This window comes from Orycteropus afer, unplaced genomic scaffold (genome assembly GCF_000298275.1).
Source record: "Orycteropus afer afer isolate SDZICR_OR568_19922 unplaced genomic scaffold, OryAfe1.0 scaffold00094, whole genome shotgun sequence".
NCBI classification, from domain to species: Eukaryota; Metazoa; Chordata; class Mammalia; order Tubulidentata; family Orycteropodidae; genus Orycteropus; species Orycteropus afer.
Window position 1 is genome coordinate 7038905 of NW_006921681.1, and position 18650 is coordinate 7057554.

At 38.4% G+C, this 18650-nt stretch overlaps 1 protein-coding gene across 1 annotated transcript in view; it reads left to right on the forward strand.

Moving 5' to 3' along the window:
• Positions 1 to 18650, forward strand: part of KIF1B (kinesin family member 1B) — a 232230-nt gene that overhangs the window by 162354 nt on the left and 51226 nt on the right. Inside the window, exons 22-30 of the mRNA XM_042781192.1 lie at positions 3248 to 3341; positions 4362 to 4510; positions 7725 to 7903; positions 8434 to 8571; positions 9739 to 9987; positions 15147 to 15265; positions 16427 to 16512; positions 16879 to 17008; positions 17188 to 17350. Of these exons, the coding sequence (XP_042637126.1) occupies positions 3248 to 3341; positions 4362 to 4510; positions 7725 to 7903; positions 8434 to 8571; positions 9739 to 9987; positions 15147 to 15265; positions 16427 to 16512; positions 16879 to 17008; positions 17188 to 17350 (1307 nt within the window). The remainder of the gene's footprint in view (positions 1 to 3247; positions 3342 to 4361; positions 4511 to 7724; positions 7904 to 8433; positions 8572 to 9738; positions 9988 to 15146; positions 15266 to 16426; positions 16513 to 16878; positions 17009 to 17187; positions 17351 to 18650) is intronic.

An 18650-nucleotide genomic window follows, 5' to 3' on the forward strand; every position in this document is an offset into this window, starting at 1 on the left:
GCTAACCAGAAGGCTGGCAGTTCAAACCCACCAGCCACTCCTCAGAAGGAAGGTTGGGCAATCTACTTCCATAGTGATACTGCCTCGGAAACCCAGAAGGGGTCGCTATGAGTCAGGGCCAGTTCGACAGCACGTAACAACAACAACATCACTACGGAAGTAGATTGCCCAGTCTTCCCTCTGAGTAGTGGCTGGTGGGTTTGAACCACCGCCCTCTGGTTAGCAGTCAGATGCCTTAGGCACTATACCACCAGAGCTCCTATCAGCAGTGTTAGATTTAATCATTTGATTAGTGTAATGTTTCTCAGAGCTCTCCATTGTAGATATAACATTTCCCCCTCTTATTAAATAAGTAATTTTGAGGGTAGGATTTTCAGGTTTTGTAAATAATCTGTTTCCTATATGTATCTCACTCGACTGTTTTAGCACTTACTGGTAATCCTTGAGGAACTCTGGTGGCGCAGTGCCTAAGACATTTGACTGCTAACCAGAAGGTTGGTGGTTCAAACCCCCTAGCAACTTCATGGAAGAAAGACTGGGCAAGCTACTTCCATGAAGATTTACCTACTGCCTTGGAAGCCCAAAGGGGGTCGCTATGAGTCCGAATTGACTCAATGGCAGTACGTTTGGTTTTTGTTTTTTAGTCATCCTTGCCTCATTCCATTGCAACATTGAGGATTACGATATGGTGATTTTCTAATTTTCACTCCTTTTGCATTTATTGTTGTTGTTGTTGTTATGTGCCATCGAGTCAGACCCAACTCATAGCAACCCCTCCTTGGGTTTCCAAGGCAGTATCACTACGGAAGTAGATTGCCCCATCTTCCTTCCGAGGAGTGGCTGGTGGGTCATCTTTTTTCTGTAAAGAACAGTTTTCCTTTTTTCTCTCTTTCAGTATACTATGGACTTACGATTCTTTTTTTATATGCCGTATGTTATATTCATTTCCCATTACTCTTGTTGAAATGGCCCCATCTATGTTTGAGTACTCCCTTGCTTTTTGGCACAAGATATTTGCAGGCTCACCTTGTATTCTCTTTGCTCCAAATGCAGAATCAGCCATTTTCCCAAAAAGCCCTTGATTCCTTTTAGTAGAGGAATGGCACTTAGAAACCATGACCTGGGTGCTAGACTGGAGCTCTGGTGGCATAGTGCCTAAGGCATTTGACTGCTAACCAGAAGGCTGGTGGTTCAACCCATCAGCCCCGCCTCAGAAGGAAGATTGGGCAATCTGCTTCTGTAGAGATACTATCTCGGAAACCCAAGGAGGGGTTCCTATGAGTCAAATCGACTTGACAGCAGTGAGTTAGGTTTTGTTTTTTTGAGTGCGAAAGGAAACTTTAATTAGACATTGTCATTTTAATAGTGCTTACCATTTGAAAGGACTTTCATATGTGTTCTTAAATGGTTCATCAGTTGATCTTTCCAGCAGTCCTATGTAATAGGCTGGTAAAATACTAAAATCTTCATTATAAAGATGATAGAAGTGAGGTTTAGAGAGGATTTAACTTTCCCAGCGTTACAAGGCTAGTAAGAGAAGGAAGGTGCCAGGACCAAAACCTAAGCCTTTTACCTACTAGTTTACTTTCTTTTTGTCATAATATATAGTCTCCTAAAAAGTGTGTTCAGATATTTAATAGAGCTGTGTCATTGGCCCTTAATCACTGCCAGCCCCACTAGAGAGAACGCTTCCTTTGTGAGATTAAAGGCCCTGAGCCTCAGAGAATATCTGCATCCTTCTCAGCATTGCCTTTGGGAGCGTCTTTTGTGATGGAGTTTGCTCTGGAGGCTTTCAGTGATGCTTGTGAATGCAGAGAATGTTTGATTTGTGACTTGGAGAGCTCAACTTGAAATAGAATACATGGTCATACCTTAACCCGCTCTCTCTTGACAGCCTGTAAAATTGGGTCACTCCTAAGGAACCAAAGAAAGGAGGAAACGCGGCAGTATAATTTAAAATGCTGTGACTTGGTATTTCCTTATTGAACATCTCTTTTCTTACCCTACTTGGTTTATTTTCATTAAAATTCACCAAATGATGCGTCCTTCAGAACATACTTATATTTATTCTAAGAAGATTAATATAATAAATCTCGTTCATCATTAATTTTTTACATACATTATCAAATTGAATAAATTGGGAAACTATTCCCGGTCTCTTTCCAGACTTGTGTATATTAAGATGTCTTTATTTCTGTGTGTTATTTTAGATCATGTGTGTTGATTTTTTTATTATTTGTGAATCATACGTGTTTAAATAGAAATGTAAATACAGCAGTTGGAAACATACTTATATTTAGACCATCCCATGGACAAAAAAATTTTTTGAATCTTCCTTCATTTCCCCTCTGTTTTAAGAAAATCAAATTCCATTAGAGTGGATCACTGTTTCTCCGTCTTACTTTTATTATCAACCCCCACATCCAGGAGCCCTTTGAGACATTTTTAATCTTTTCCCACCATAAAATTTTAATGTCACAGGTAAACATTTTATGTATTGTAAGCATATTTATGTTTTTCATCCTCCAAGAACATTTTTTGCCCTCTTGGGGGTGATATTGCCTCCAAGGAGAATGAATGGAGTAGATGGAAGAATGAAGAATGAATCTGATTTCTATTAAAACATTGTATTTTTGAAATAAAATATCTTTCTTGAATAACTAAATGTAATCTATAAATTATTTTAATTCTAGTAGTACTATGAACTTTCAGTTCCCTAAAGGCTAAACTCATCCTATAGCTGAAAAAAAAAAGTAATTTTTCACCCATAGGGAGTTTTAATATCTAAAATTCTCCTTTTTCCCATCCAAAGACTTAGATAATTGAGACTCTTGGTGATACTGGTGAACTTGGACTTTTCCAGCATTGTTTTTCTTGAATACTTGGCTGTATAAACTGTTGCTTAAGTATTCTTTAACATTTAAAGAACATGCATTTTTTTCCCTCAAAATCCCTCCCTTTTCCTACCCCAGCTCTAAATAAAGAATTCTTGAATCTTTGAGGAAGTAGAAGGAGAGAAACTGCAATTCAATTTTTTTAGCATTTTTCCATTATAGACTATCTTGCGTGTTTTGTGGGTTTTTTCTAAGAATTTCTCTGTTTCTGTCCTTTTATTACTGTTCCCTGTCTTTGTCTCTTCTCTTTTCCCTTTGCTTTCTTTACTTCTCCCAATATTCTTTCCATTTCTCTCTTTCTTCCCTCTTATTTCCTCTCTCTGCTACATGTTATCTCATTTCTTTTCATTCAGGATTATGAGAGTAAATTGCAGGCCTTGCAGAAGCAGGTTGAGACTCGATCCCTCGCTGCAGACACTACTGAAGAGGAAGAAGAGGAGGAAGAAGGTGAAATCTAGAGACTAAATTTCCTATATACCTTTTGGATCTGAATTATTAGTGTTTTGTGATCAAACCTGGGTTCCTCATAGCTGGCTCTACCATTTATTGATATTTTACTGAGCCTACAGTTAAATAATTAAAGATCATTTAAAAGATGTTCAGTACCAAGAACATAGGCTCTGTTCTGTGAGGTGTGGGTGGAGCTGATAGTATTCTGTCTTCACAAGGTCCCTGAGCACAAGCTTCATCCTTATAAATGTCATTGTAAATCTCTTAAGACAGTTGACTTATATTGTAACGTATTATCTTACATACGAAGTTCATGTATCTGTTACAAATAAAGATAGAGTTTAATCTTTGGTAAGATACTCAGTTTTATTTTCTGAGTTACGGTTATGTCAGTGATTTCCCAGCTAGGGCTTTGGGATACCTCAGTGTATTTTGAAGCTGTCTCTAGTAGATTTTTAATCACAATGTTGAGTCATGCCTGAGCTGAGGTTTTCTAGAATTCCTTAGCTGGATGAGGGTTTTTATCGTTAGTTACTGTTGTATAATAACACTATTAACTTCCATTCAGAGTCTCAGTCATTTCAAGACGTCACATTAACTTTGAAAGAACTCTTATAAATTCTTTATTTTTAAATATCTAAGTGAAGTGACTCTTTTTCTCTCTACTTGAAAGAAAAAAGATAAATAGGAAGTTGTACAACATACCACAGATACTTTTTTTATTGTAAGCCACGCATTAGAGATTTTTTTAAAAAAAAGGAAGTGAAATGTATTTCTTTGATGTACTATTTTAAATAAACAGAATTTTTAAGGTTTTCTGAAATGTATAAATCACTTTCATAGTGTCAAAAGAATTTAGTAAGTTTTTAAAAAGAAAAGAACAAAAGCAGCTGAGTGGAGAAAAACTGGAAGATACTTTAACTAGATAAAAGTATCAAGAGAAGGTAGAGGAAGGATATAATTTCTACATAGTTAGGAGATCCCCATTAAATGTGCTTGCTTCCTTTGCTCTTTCAGTTCCCTGGACGCAGCATGAATTTGAGTTGGCCCAGTGGGCCTTCCGGAAATGGAAGTCTCACCAGTTTACTTCATTAAGGGACTTACTCTGGGGCAATGCTGTTTACTTGAAGGAAGCCAATGCCATCAGTGTGGAATTGAAGAAGAAGGTATGTAGGGCAGTGAGCATGCAGACAATCTAGAGGCAAAGCCGAGCCTGATGTGGATGCATCTTAGACTAACTTTTCTCTTGGATGAACTCAGCTATGTCATGCTATGAAGCAGATTTATACACCTGCTCCTCCCTTATTGACAATCTCATTATCCAATATTTCACATTTACAACTGTGAAAAAAATCTCAGGTGGTACCTCTGATGGTCTGGGCCTTACACAGGGTCACAGCCAAGCCCAGGGTGCCCTTCACGGGCCACCCTGAATGATATACCTGAGGCCCCAGCAGTGACTGGACCACACAAAGGATGGTGGCCAGCTTTCCACAGGACATCTTCCCCTATTTGTCCACTATATCTTAGTCCAGCCACAGATGGCACTGGGAAGAGGTACGGCAGGTAACACTTAACCAACAACCCCAGCCCCTGCAGACTCAGGCAGTGGGAGAAGGGGGCACAGTGAGTTGAGAATGACAAGATTGGGGGTAGATACCAGTGCTGAAGACAGGGTGTGGCCCCCACTCTCACGTAATGCTGATTTCATGTAACAACCTCATCTTTGGAACCTAACCATGTTACTAAGTGAGGAGTGGATGTATATGCCTTTATTTAACATGTGTACCTGAAACATGTTGTTAGGTGCTGTCAAGTAGATTCCAACACATAGTAATCCTGTGTGGCAGAGTACAACTGCCTCATAGAGTTTTCTAAGCTATACTCTTGATGGGAGCAGATCTCCAAGTTTTTATTCCATGGAGCTGCTGGGTAGGTTAGTGGCCAAGTGCTTAACTATACCATCAGGGCTCCTTGCTGGAACATAAACAAACAAACAAAATCCACAGCCATCAAGTTGATTCTGACACATAGTGCCCCTATAGAACAGGGTAGAACTGCCCCATAGGGCTTCCAAGGCTAGAAATCTTTATAGAAGCAGACTGCCTCATCTTTCTCCCACAGAGTACCTGCTGGGTTTGAACCACTATGCCATCAGAGTACCTTTGCCTAAAGTGTAGTAGGTACTAATTAAATTTTTATTAAATGAAATGAAAAATAACAGATGTTTTCTAGCTTATTTTATAAATGTGGAGACTGTGTGTGTGTGGGTGTATGCATGCACACACACACACACACATACACACACACACCCCAAACTCATTGCTTTTGAGTCGTTTCTGACTCATAGTGACCCCCATTGGGTTTCCTAGGCTGTAAATATTTACAGAAGTAGATCACCCAGTTGTCCTTTTGCAGAGCAGCTGGTGGGTTTGAACCACTGACTTTCCATTTAGCAGTCAAATACCTTATCCACTACTCCACCAGAGCTCCTATATATATGTATACATGCACACACATATGTGTGTGTGTGTATCTCTTTTTTAACCTTTGGCAAAAGGAAGATGGCTTTACTTCATCTTGCTTTTCACTGTAATTCCATTAGTGCTAAAGTGCAAGTGATAAAGAAACTTATCAGTAGAAAAATGCTTGGCTTGCATCAATTTTCTTTTAGGTTTCTATCATAAGTTTCCATCTTTAAGCCCTATGTACCCTTTTCCCATGAATTTGCACTTCTTCTAAAGTCTGAGAGGCCATATCATGTTGTGGACAAGCCTATGCACTCTGTACCCAAACTGACCAAGTTCCAATCCGAGCTCAAAAACCCCAAGCCTTTGTTCCCTCATGGTGGTGATGGCAGCACCTACTACCCTGGGGTTTGATGAGTAATAAAGAGTTGATACATGTCAAGTGAGAACTTAATATAGTTTTTGCTATTGTGTTCATTGAGTCAATTCTGACTTAAAGTGACCCTATGGGACAGACTTGAACAGCCTCATGGGGTTTTCCAGCCTATAATTTTTATGGGAACAGATTGCCAGATCTTTTCTCCTGTATAGCTGCTGGTGGATTCAAACTGCCAACCTTTTGGCGGTTATATCCTTAAGACAGTGTCTAGACATGGTTAAAGGAACTCCGGTGGTGTAGTGGTTAAAGCATTTGACTGCTAACCAGAAGTTTGGTGGTTCTAACCCACTAGCTGTTCCGTGGAAGAAAGATGAGGTAGTCTGCTTCCATAAAGATTACAGCCTTGGAAACCTAGTGGGGGTCAGTATGAGTCAGAATTGACTCAGTGGCACTGAGTTTGGGTTTGAGACATGGTAAAAGCCAATAAATGGCATCTTTTTAAAAAAAAAAAAAAACCAAAATTTCACATAGAATTTTAGATTCATTCTAGTGGAACTGTCTCTTGAATACTAAGATTATAACAGGAAGCAGTATTGTATAGTAGGTAAGAGCACAGAAAATTCCTTATCTTCTCTAGGGCTCTGTGTTCTAGTTCTTTAAAATGAGAATAAGATGTTTTCTTTACTTGATAGCTTCTCTGCCCACTCTAAGTGGAGGCGCCCCAATTGTTGTTATTGTTCAGTTGCCATTGAGTTGATTGTGACTCGTGTTGAGCCTACATGTGCAGAGTAGAGCTCCTCCAAAGAACGCTCAAGGCTGTGTGACCTTTCAGAAGCAGGTCACCAGGACTTCCTTCCCAGGCACCTCTGGGTGGGTGGAGCCACCAACCCCTCAGCTGTTCTCTAGGAAGTTCTGTGTTCATCATCTTGTAATTTCTCATTTTGTGATTATTAACCACTCCCAGCCTCGTGTATACTAAATGAAAGCAAGGACGATGTCTTTTTTTTTTTTTTAATCATACTGCTATTCCCAGCATTTAATTAGTATTTGTTAGTGAAAATTTAGGTTGGTAGTGAAAAACAAATGGCATGATGTATGCAAAGCACTTACCTAAAGCAAACACTTTTAAGGGTAGTTGTTGTGATCCTCTGAATTTAGAATGGAAAACCTTGATGCTTTTTTTGTCCATTTTTATTAGTGAGGGACTAGAGATGCGTTCTTGGGTGCTTCTTCTGGTGTCCTGTATAAGTTCTGTGAAAGTCTGCATTCAGTCAACCAAAATATAATAGTCAAGGTTTTAGTCTATGTCAAAACATTGTACTAGGCTGGTAGTGTGGTTTAAAATTAGGATTATTCTCTCTGATTAATATACAAATGACCATTGTTTTTCAATTATTCACTAACTATTTGTTGACCATATACTTTGTATTTTACCTCTTCCCCATTGGGCATGATTATATCACCTTGTCTCTGAGAACTTCTTGCTGAAAATAAAAGGACCATTGTGATTGATTTCCCCCCCCCCCCATTTAGGTGCAGTTTCAGTTTGTTCTGTTGACTGACACACTGTACTCCCCGTTGCCTCCTGAATTACTTCCCACTGAGATGGAGAAAACTCACGAAGACAGACCTTTCCCTCGTACAGTGGTAGCAGTAGAAGTCCAGGATCTGAAGAATGGAGCAACACATTATTGGTCTCTAGAGAAACTCAAGTATGAGAATATTATTCATGCTTACTAATGAATTGTCCAAATGAGTTTCTTCTGACTCTCCTGTCTGAGGACACTGTTGCTTCCTTTTCTGTGCTTTCTGAATGCTTGTTTCTGGCCAATGATAGTACTATCCATCCATTTCCTTTTATACTTTAAGTGATTCTATTTTGTGATATCCATTTCTATCTGGGATCTAGTAAGTATTCATCTTTTCTGACTAGAACCTTATGATGACCAGTAATAAACAGGCAAGTTACACTTTAGCTTCCTTTGCTTCCAAATCACAGGATTTTTTTCCTACTGTTGTAGTGTATTTGAGATGTCTTACACCATTGGACTACATTGTTTTTGTTTGGATACTGAGTGTTTTGGTTTAGCACTTTTGGCCTTCATTCTTTAAAGCATTAAATAATTAGAGCAAGTTTTAGTTGTTGTTGTTGTTGTTTTTCTCTTTTATGGAAGATGCTTCCAAAACAAAATTTTAATGTTAATATCTCATAATATTAACCCATTGCTTTATATCTACCTAGGCAGAGACTGGATTTGATGCGAGAGATGTATGACAGGGCAGGGGAGATGGCCTCCAGTTCCCAAGATGAGAGTGAAACCACTATGACTGGCAGTGATCCATTTTATGACCGGTTCCATTGGTTCAAACTTGTAGGAAGGTAAGTGATGATTCTTTTAGTGTTTTCTTTCTAAAATAATGATTGGTTTGATTTTAATTGTTTAAAACCTCAGGAAGTGTTATAGAATTTAAAAAAAAAAAAAAGAATATAAAAAATCCCCATCTGTAATCTTAACTACTGTATATGCAACTACTATGTTGTTCATTATATTTCCCTTTGTTTTTGTTCAACATGCATATTTGTTTTAAGTATCAAACTTTGAAGCAAAGTGCTTGACATTCTTCCTGCCTCTCAATTCATTCATGAAATGTCTTGCAGTTAAACAAAAAACATTTACAAGAAAAAGAAAAGCTGGATCTGTATCCTGTGCATTTTATAACCATAGTGTGACTTATCAGACTGCAATCTGTGATCTGATTTGTCCTCACTTTTTTTTTTTAAATAATTCATCTCGCTTTAGTCTTTGCCAAGGATAATTAACTACACCTTGGTGGAATACCTGAACCTCTTTTGTGTATACATTATTTTCAACGTTTAATGAAAGCAAATAGTGCTCTGTAGGTCTTTATTGAATCAAGTTCTTAGAGATTTAGAATTATAAAAAGAGGGAAATACAAAGTTTTGAGCTTAGTGATTTCAGAATCTGAATTGTTTTTCAATTGCAAAAGCCCTCTGGGAATTTTTAATGAATTAAGTCAAAAAGGAGGTTCTCCCCTAATAGCAGAGTAGTTTTTAAACAGCTCAATTGGCCGAACTTGTCTAAACTCCCAAGCAAGGTATGTACTTGCTTGGGCATATTTTTTCCTGTTCCAAGATATTTGAGAATTTGTTAAAAAATTGTAAATCCTTATCATTTCTCCTTCATGTTGAGTGGTTCCTTTGAGGACTAGATGCTGATCTCTTGTGTGAACTGGAGAATATAAACATTTTACAGAACAGTATTTACCTGGAATTATTCTACTTACATATTTCTTTTGCTTTTCTTATTCTAAGGATCAGTCCTTGCATAACTTTTTCAGCCTGCCCTTGTTTCTTTTCCCCTGATGCAGATGATTTATGCTTATTTTAGCCTTTTGCTTTTCCACTTGCTTTTATTGTGTTGATTCCTCAGTGGGTTCTGTCCTGTTGGCACCCATAGCTTCTGTTTAACCAACTATTCCTCTCTCCCTGGCTGTGTGAATTGTCGTCACGTTACCTGGTGTCTAGCTCCCCCATTTTCCACGGCTGTGTGAATGAGCGCCTTGCCGACCGCACACCCTCCCCCACTTTTTCCACGGCCGATTCCGACATCACTGAGCTGGCTGACGAACAGCAAGATGAGATGGAGGATTTTGATGATGAGGCATTCGTGGATGACACCGGCTCTGACGCAGGGACGGAGGAGGGATCAGATCTCTTCAGTGACGGGCATGACCCGTTTTACGACCGATCCCCCTGGTTCATTTTAGTGGGAAGGTTGGTGAGGTTATTGTGAGAAAGGCAAAAAGGGACCAGCTCTTGTAAAGGCTTCTTTGTGCAATTTTGGGTAATCTTGCTTTAGCCAATTCAATTCATGAACACTCGGTCCAATGCAACAAACCCTTTGTAAATGCAACCTGGCTAGAGAGAGACCTCAAACACTGTTTGAGAAGTTCTCAGTCTACTCACTACGGCATGCAGCAACATAGGAAGACTTTACTACAGCAGGGGACTCCTTGCCTTAAATTGCCCAATAATTTTATTCTGAGAGAAGAACCCCAAAGGAGAAAGTAATTAAATCTAAGAGTAAAATGTAATGGGTTCAAAGAAGGACATTGTGGTCTAGGTGTTTCCTCTTAAGAGAAGTATGAGTAGGGATACATACATGGGTGAAAAAGAGAGCAGAACAAGGCCAAGGTTAGAGTAAGGATTCATGGCACCAGTAGGATTGAAGAGGACATAAGTGGAATAAGGATTAGGGCTAGGTTTATTTTTTGCTTAGTCTACTGAGTCCTAAAAAGAATCAGGAAAGTCAGGTTTCCCCTGTGACAATAATGGATTCCTTTCTATGGCTGGTTTCACTGAACCTATCTATAGGTCTTTGGCTTCTGCTAACATACTACCTATAAACTTTAGAATGATAAATCACTGAAAAGTATCTGTTGACACTTAGAACAAAAGGTATTTGTTCAGCACTACACGAAGCTGCATTGTGTTGAGTTTAGTTCACCAAACTGAAGCATTGTCTCTGACTCTCAGTTTGTACATGCGTCAGTGATCCAGAACTCTTCATGCACATGTTCCTAATACTGGTGTCTTTGTCTACATCCAGGCTTCAAGCTGAAGTAGTTTTAGTTACAAGTTCAACAGTGCAGCACTCAACTACATTAACCAAAAAGTTTGTTCAGGTTCTAAGGTATTCAATGTAATTTTAATGGTGTATTAGAACCCATTTTATTGAACTCTTTAAAAATAAGGGACTATGTCAGTGTTAAATGGACAAGCACCAGTCATCTAAAAATAAAGTGCAGTGAGACTTCTGACCTGGCAGAGGTTTAAGCTGCTAAAACTTAGCTTATAGTGTCGGTCAGCTGATAATAATTTAATACATAATATAGAAATGGAAAGAAGAAAAGCTTTTTTATAGAAATGCAAGTTTCAGTTACAGTTATGGGTCATAGTATTAGTCTCTGGATTTTGCAGTGGCAAAGGGGCATGTAGAATACAGTATTTCATTAATAAGCATACAAGGATTTATAGCCCTAGATATTTTTTTGCTGTGTATCACCAAGAGTAGATGTTTAGAATCAATTTGTTTGTGGATTTGTTTTAATACTAATTGAGAAGAGCATTTCTATGCGCAGTATGTGGAACAATTAAGCCTTCTTTGTTTTATGACTGTCCATGCAATTCAGCACATTTCCATCCTATTCTTTGGGGGTCAGAAGTTAGAATCACACTTCTGGCCATAAACTGCTTTGTACTTGTGCCAGCTGCACAGCTTGTAAAGCTGCTTATTTGTGCTCTAAACCATCACACGCTGAGGAACAGGTAGCTGCATCTTCCATAGTGTGATGGAAAGAATGTTGAACTAATTATCAGGAGGATCCTCAGTTCCTAGCCTTGTTGTAGCATATTATAATATTGTTACTAACTTAGGACGAGCACTTAAAAGTGGGGCCTTGTGGCTTCTCAGGTGTAAAATGCAGAGTTAGGTAGGGGGAAAGAAAGCCTTAGAGATCTCTTTCATCTTTCAGATTCTGTCATCCACACTGGGAAGACAAATCCCTGGTTAAGGCTTCTGCCCGGAAGCATTTATATTTTGAGTCAGTTACTTGGAAACTTAAATCAAAATCCCACTTCCTGAGGAAATTCACTGACTGTATTCATTTTGATCATATACGATATAAATTTAGGCATAAATCAATAACTTCAAATTTTAGATAAAATACTTACGGAGCTGTGGCTTGTGAATTGACCTTTTTCATTAGTTTGGGCTCCCAGATTCTAAAACTAACTGTGCCTTGCAAGAAAGAGGTTGGGAGAAGAGGAGAAATCACAGCAGGCAGTAAAGCAAAGGATAGCTCGCCCATTTTTGCCCTTGATATATTTCTTGTGTATAAACCAAATTAATAGCAACAGTGCAGCATCACCCAGGTATATAGTGGTCATTATGTATGTAAAAGGAAAAATTTTTTTCCTGCCTTTCTGATTCACAGGATTGGATTTCCCCTATTGGCATATAATTACAAATATAATGCACTTGTAAAATTTTCCAGTTTCTTGTGAAATTCCATATGCAGGTTTTGTTTTTTGGCCTTGGCTGCCTCTGGTGAATCTTTATTTGAAAAATAAAAGAGCTTGTCCCTTTAGCTATTCTCTTATGGCATGCTGGGATATTATGAACCATCCATCATCATTTGGGAAGAAATGTTAACTATTTAATCTACTCTTAAGGGTTAAAACGGGGCCAAAAAAAAATGGTTCTTCTGTGACCTCTGTAGGTACCTGAACTGATAACTCTTTCTCTAACTATCACCATAACTATGCTGACTTTTCTTTATGTTGACAAAATTTGTTTCCCTTTTTGATGTAACTTCACAGACCTTTCTCCTAATACATCCTTTGCATTTTCTCCTCTCATCCCTTTTCTCCTTCAGTCTGCTAGGTCAAGATAGGAGGACTCTCAAGAGTGTTTTAGTTTGAAAAGCTTTCGAGGTGAACTTTTATACAGCATGCATTTTGGCTAAGGACTATCTTCTGATAATAAGACTGGCAGCTATCTCATGATTGTGCAATTGTGTAGTCACAGTGCTACTCAGTGATCCCTGTTACTACTACCTTAGAATTGCAGAATTCTCTTTTCTAAAAAGAGAAATCTGCAAGAATACATTGTGTCAGATTCTGTACTTTCACATCTGGATTTACCATTGCCATCAGCAAAAAGGAGATTCTGGTCTTTAATGTATGTTTAAACAGTACATTATTATGAATATGTGTGAACTGTAACATGCGGTACCTTTAAGTAGAAAGCATTCTTAAAAAGCAAGGTTCTTGTTTTTAAAGAGCTATTCTTAAGGTAATAAGTATAGTTAAGAATTTAAGCAAGTTCCATGTAGTTAATGTCCATCGTAAGTATGGTTTTGAAAAATCCCTCTAGTGCAAAATTGGATGGCTTTGCTTCTCTGCCTCTGGTGCAGTGCATTTTTCTGCTTAAAGATAGAAGGCAAGTCATTTTCCTGTTCCCTTATAGACATGTTTGTTCCGTCACTCACCCAGATATTTACTGAGTATATTTACTGTACCCCAGGCCCTTTGCAGGCAGTGGCAAGCAAAACCAGACATGGTTCCTACCCTCAGACGTAGTCTGGTGGGTGAGACAGACATAAATAATCACACAAGTTAATATAAATTATAGCAGTGATGAAAGAAACAGCAGTGTTGCTGGGTACATACAACATTAGGGTTCCTTGGGCCAATTCTAGTATTTAAAATTAAAGAGTGGAATCGAAGGCATAAAATGGGCAATTTAGGCAGTGGACGAGCGTGTACAGTGGCTTTATAAGTGGACAAGCAATTGAAAGTGGCAAGTCTGGCTGAAATGTCCTAAGAGGTAATGAGGTCTGTATGTGTACTGACCTGGGAGGCGAAATTATCCATTTGGTACTTTATGCCAGCTCTTAGTCTTTTAACCTCTGTGACAGTGGTTGGTGTTTGGTGATCTTGTTTGTAATCCTTTTTAGAGGACATTAATTTCCTTCTTTTTGTACACAACTTTAGCCCTCCATTCTTAGCATTGCCCCCTCTTTGGAGCAGACTGAAAGGGAAGTAGACATCATTTGTTCTGCTTTAATGTTTGCTTGCAATTGTTTTTATTATATTTTTCATCCATATTTCATTTATGCTTTTATGTTTCACTAACTTTTTTTTGTGTGTGTGATGCATTTTGCCTGTTTTCAGAATTATTTTCATTACTTTTAGTTGAAGCCCCAAATATCCACTCCATCTTCCTTTCTTCTTTGTTTTAAAGTAGATTTCAGAGCAGGAAAAGATGTAGATAGGCATATGTGTCATGTTAAGTTATGTTTGACTTCTTGATGCTAGTGTTTGCTCTTTGTCTTTTTTTGTTGTTTGTGTTCAAAGATCAGCATATACCAAGTGGGAAGACAGGAGTAACAGTGGGAACTAGATTCCATTTCCCATCTTCTAATTAGAATGAACACTCTTAAGCTTTGTGATCATCAATTTTTATTGCTTTTTGAAAAATTAATAGCTACAAAATACTGAAAGAAGAAAAAGCATATGAATGTGATAGGACTTTGCTAGTTCATTTGAAATATAAAATGTAATTTACCTTCTATTTTGGCATTTCAGAACTAGATTTAGGACTCTAGAGGCCAAAGCAAACCCTTTTAGGGAACAACCCTCTTCGCCCTTAGCACTTGTCTGGATGCTGTTTCAGAGTCTCCTCTAAACTTGCTACTCAGCAATTTCTGCTTAGCCTCTCTGCCCGTATGTGTTTGCTTTCCTCACTGTATTAGTCACCCTGCCTAAAGCTAGTAGGCGTTTGTTAGAGTGAAAATAAAGACTCATAATGTAGTGACATAAAATCTGTTTCAATGTTGTTAACTCTGTTCCTGTTAAATTTCCCTGCCTTTTTTTTTCTTTTTTTCTTTTTTTGTCTCTGACTTCTGTTTTATCTATTGGGGAAAAACAAAACAAATCAAAACTTCTTTATAATTCCTTACCTTAAAAGGTTAAGTTCTTTAGTGGACTCCCTTTCTTCCTACCCCCCAACCCTCCTAGCAATTTTCCTAAAGATTTTGAATATATATATTTTTTTTTTTTTTAAATGTATCTTGAAAGTCTACTTCCAATTGTTACTCTTCTACCTACAGTGGTATTTTTATAAAGAGTAATTTGGTTTAAGTTGGTCTTTGTCAACTGCTCTGACAATGACAAGCATTGGTATTTGTTTATGTATTATCTGTGCTGAAGAAGCAAATTGAAGCAGTCTGAGTGCAGAACAGGGAGGCTGTCTTAAGACAGAGCCCAGAAGCCAGCTCCCAGTTTCATGACGATATTCTCAGTGAATCTGAAAGCCAGCTTCTCTCTGTAGGGTGCTCTGATGTTCATCGCCCGGTTTCTATCTCTAGGGCATTTGTTTACCTGAGCAATCTGCTATATCCAGTGCCCCTGATCCACAGGGTGGCTATTGTCAGTGAGAAGGGTGAAGTGCGGGGATTTCTGCGTGTGGCTGTACAGGCCATTGCAGGTAGGTGACCATTTTCAGAAACGAGAGCTGTGGATTCTTTGCCTGGAGACAAAACAGGCCAGTTCTATATAGACCTCAGTTCAATTACACACGTAAACTGTAGTGACTTTTTGTTTCTAGGAGAAAGCCTTTATTGCTTCCTTTCCAGCTGATGTTCCCACGTATCATAAATAGGCTCCATTTAGTCCAACCTACTGCTATTCTTAGAATACTTAGATAAAGGAATTTCCTTTCACAACTCCTGGATAAAACTTTCACAACTCCTTTAAGAAAGTCATTTATGTTTTGTTTAATGTCTCTCTTTAACAGCTTTAGAAGTAATAAAGGATTTTCAGGACATTTTCGTGCCTAATTTATCTCAGGGTACTTCCAATAGACGTTTTTGTCCTTTGGCTGTTGTTTTTTAACGCATGATTGAGATACTGGTATTTGCCACTTTTCCATGATCCATCCTACATTCTGAGGAAAGAATGTGGCCATTTCCTGTCATTTTTCTTTCTTAACTTCCAAACTCTGGTCTGTTCAGTGACCTTTCAGCCTTTTCCCCATGGAAACCTGTTACAGTCACCAATATTGAGTTTATGGAAGTCCCCTCCAGAAGTACAGTGTGGTATTTTCAAATATTGTTGTGTGTTATTGCCAAGATGGAAAGGGATCAGTATTTCTAGATAAGAGATTGGGCAATCTCAAGAATAAAACTGATTCCTTATTAACTAGTCTCTTCAGTTAGTAGTCAAATGCCTTAGGTAACTAAGGTATTTGACTGCTAACCAGAAGGCTGGCGGTTCACACTCACCAGCCACTCCTCGGAAGGAAAATTAGACTATCTACTTCCGTAGAAATACCGCCTTGGAAACCCAAGGGAAGGAGTCGCTATGCATTGGATCCGACTTGATGGCAGTAAGTTAATTTTTTTTGAGCAAAAGAGGTTGGTAAATCTAAATGAAATTTAAATGAGTTGGGAGCAGCCCCATGTGATTTTACTACTTAGGTCTCATTATTTCTTTTTCAAAAGATCTTATTCACTGTCTCAGTTCATGTTAAAGTTCTCAAACAGTATAACTCCAATACTTTCCTATTTATTTGATAATACAATAATGTTTACTCCCCTCCTCTTCATATGTAGTCTCACTCAGTCCTTCCTTATATTTTTCCTATTAGCTGATGAAGAAGCTCCTGATTATGGCTCTGGAATTCGACAGTCAGGAACAGCTAAGATATCTTTTGATAACGAGTACTTTAATCAGGTGAGAAACCTTCCAGGAAAGAGAAAAATCTTGTGGAAGAAGAAAGAAATAGGCTTATACAGAGAATTTTCAACATTAGAGATCAATTCCCCTGCCTAGAACTAAAACAATACAGGATTCTGGTAACTACAGAGTTGTTTAATAGAACATGGGATATGCATAACAATTACAAAGGTAAAGACTTAACGTTATAAAAGATGAAGAACAACATTTATATTTCATTGTTTCACTTTTTCTCAAACAACTTTTAATCCATACCATTTTCCAGTCACTATTATTGTTGGGCAAATAAACAGAAGTAAGGAAACTGGGGAAAAATATGCTGTTATCCTACTTTATCATATGCCTACCCCTGCCTTTTTTCAGAGTGATTTTTCTTCAGTTGCAATGACTCGTTCTGGTCTTTCCTTGGAGGAGCTGAGAATTGTGGAAGGACAGGGTCAGAGTTCTGAGGTCATCACGCCCCCAGAGGAAATCAATCGAATGAATGACTTGGGTACGTAGACAGAATGTGTTATGAGTGTGGACATTTTCAAAGAAGGGACAATACTGACCCTTGTGAAGGGAGGTAGTTATTTTCATCAGCTTACCATTGAAAGAATATCTAACTTCCTCTTCTTTGCAAAGTAGTGTGTGCATTGTTGGAACCATATGTGTGTTCGTTTGACCCTCTAGATTTGAAGTCAAACACTTTGCTGAATGGTAAGATGGTCATGGAGGGATTTTCTGAAGAGATTGGCAACCATCTGAAACTGGGCAGTGCCTTCACTTTCCGTGTAACAGTTTTACAGGCCAGTGGAATCCTTCCAGAGTATGCAGACATCTTCTGCCAGTTCAAGTAAGCCTTCCCTTTGCTTACCTACCTACCTGTTAAGTGAGATGACTTCTGTTCAGGTGCTTTGTGTACTGTGTAACATTTGACATTTGTGAGATAGTAGCACTCCTGACAGGTAAAAGACCACCAGTCTCTGAAGTAAAACACCGTCTTCATTCGAGTTTGGAATGAGAACAGGAAGCTTATTGTGGAATGAAACAGGGTTTAGTGTGGGAGAGGAGGAGTGTGCCCCAAATTCTGACAGAGGGGTTTTGTGCAGACTGTCCCCCTTGTCAGGATAGAATATGATCCTGAGAGGAAATTAATTAGTCTGTTTAGAGCTCTTCATGCTGAAATGTCTTATTCATGATGCCTTTGTAATGTTCTTGTAGTGGCCCTCAAGTCAGTTGCAACTCATGGCAACTCCATGTGTGTCAGAATGGAACTGCTCTCTAGAGAGTTTTCAAGGCTGTGACCTCTCAGAAACAGATTAACAGGCCTATCTTCTGGGATACCTCTGAAAGACACTTTTGAGAATCTTAAGTTTTATTGCCTTTAAAGATGAATATATCCTTTAAGTATAGCAAGGATTGTGGGGCTGGCGCGGAATCAGGCATTGTTTCGTTCTGCTGTGCATGGGGTCGCTATGAGTTGGAAACGACTCTACGGCACTTAACAACAACAACAATTCTTTAATTACTTAGAAAGGAGGGCAGCACAAGAGAATGAAGTCTGACCTACACATACCTAAAGCTCAGTTTGCCACTGGTGCCAACAAAATGCACCTTGGCTTCCCTAGGGATCCTAATGTGGTTTATAAAGCATTGCTTTTATTTAAAAATTGTAACCAAGTCATGAACTAAATGTGATTTCTGTATAGTAAGTCACGAATTTGCTGTAACTTGTAATTGTTGTTGAAATATTATGCATCCCATATTGACTTCTCCTATTCAAGTGTTTCTGCTGCCAGCTCCAAAGTAGAATGCAATTGGCAAGAAGTCACTTTTTTAGACATTATTATTCCATCAGGCAAGTGATATATTTTATGGGAAAGACCTCTGCAGTTAACTTATGTCTGAAGTGATATTAATGATATGGTGGCCTTTATACTGAAACCTAAAGATAGGGCAGCATCTTCAGTGAGAAAGGTCATGATGTGAGCCCCAAACTATTGGGTTTTGATAAACTATAAACTCTGTACAGGGAAGATACAGCTATAGAGCAATGTGACTGATTTGATGCATCCCCAGTGGAATCAGTGTATTTGTACTTCCTACAATAGGAGCTCTGGTAGCATAGTGGCTAAAAGCACTTGACTGCTAAC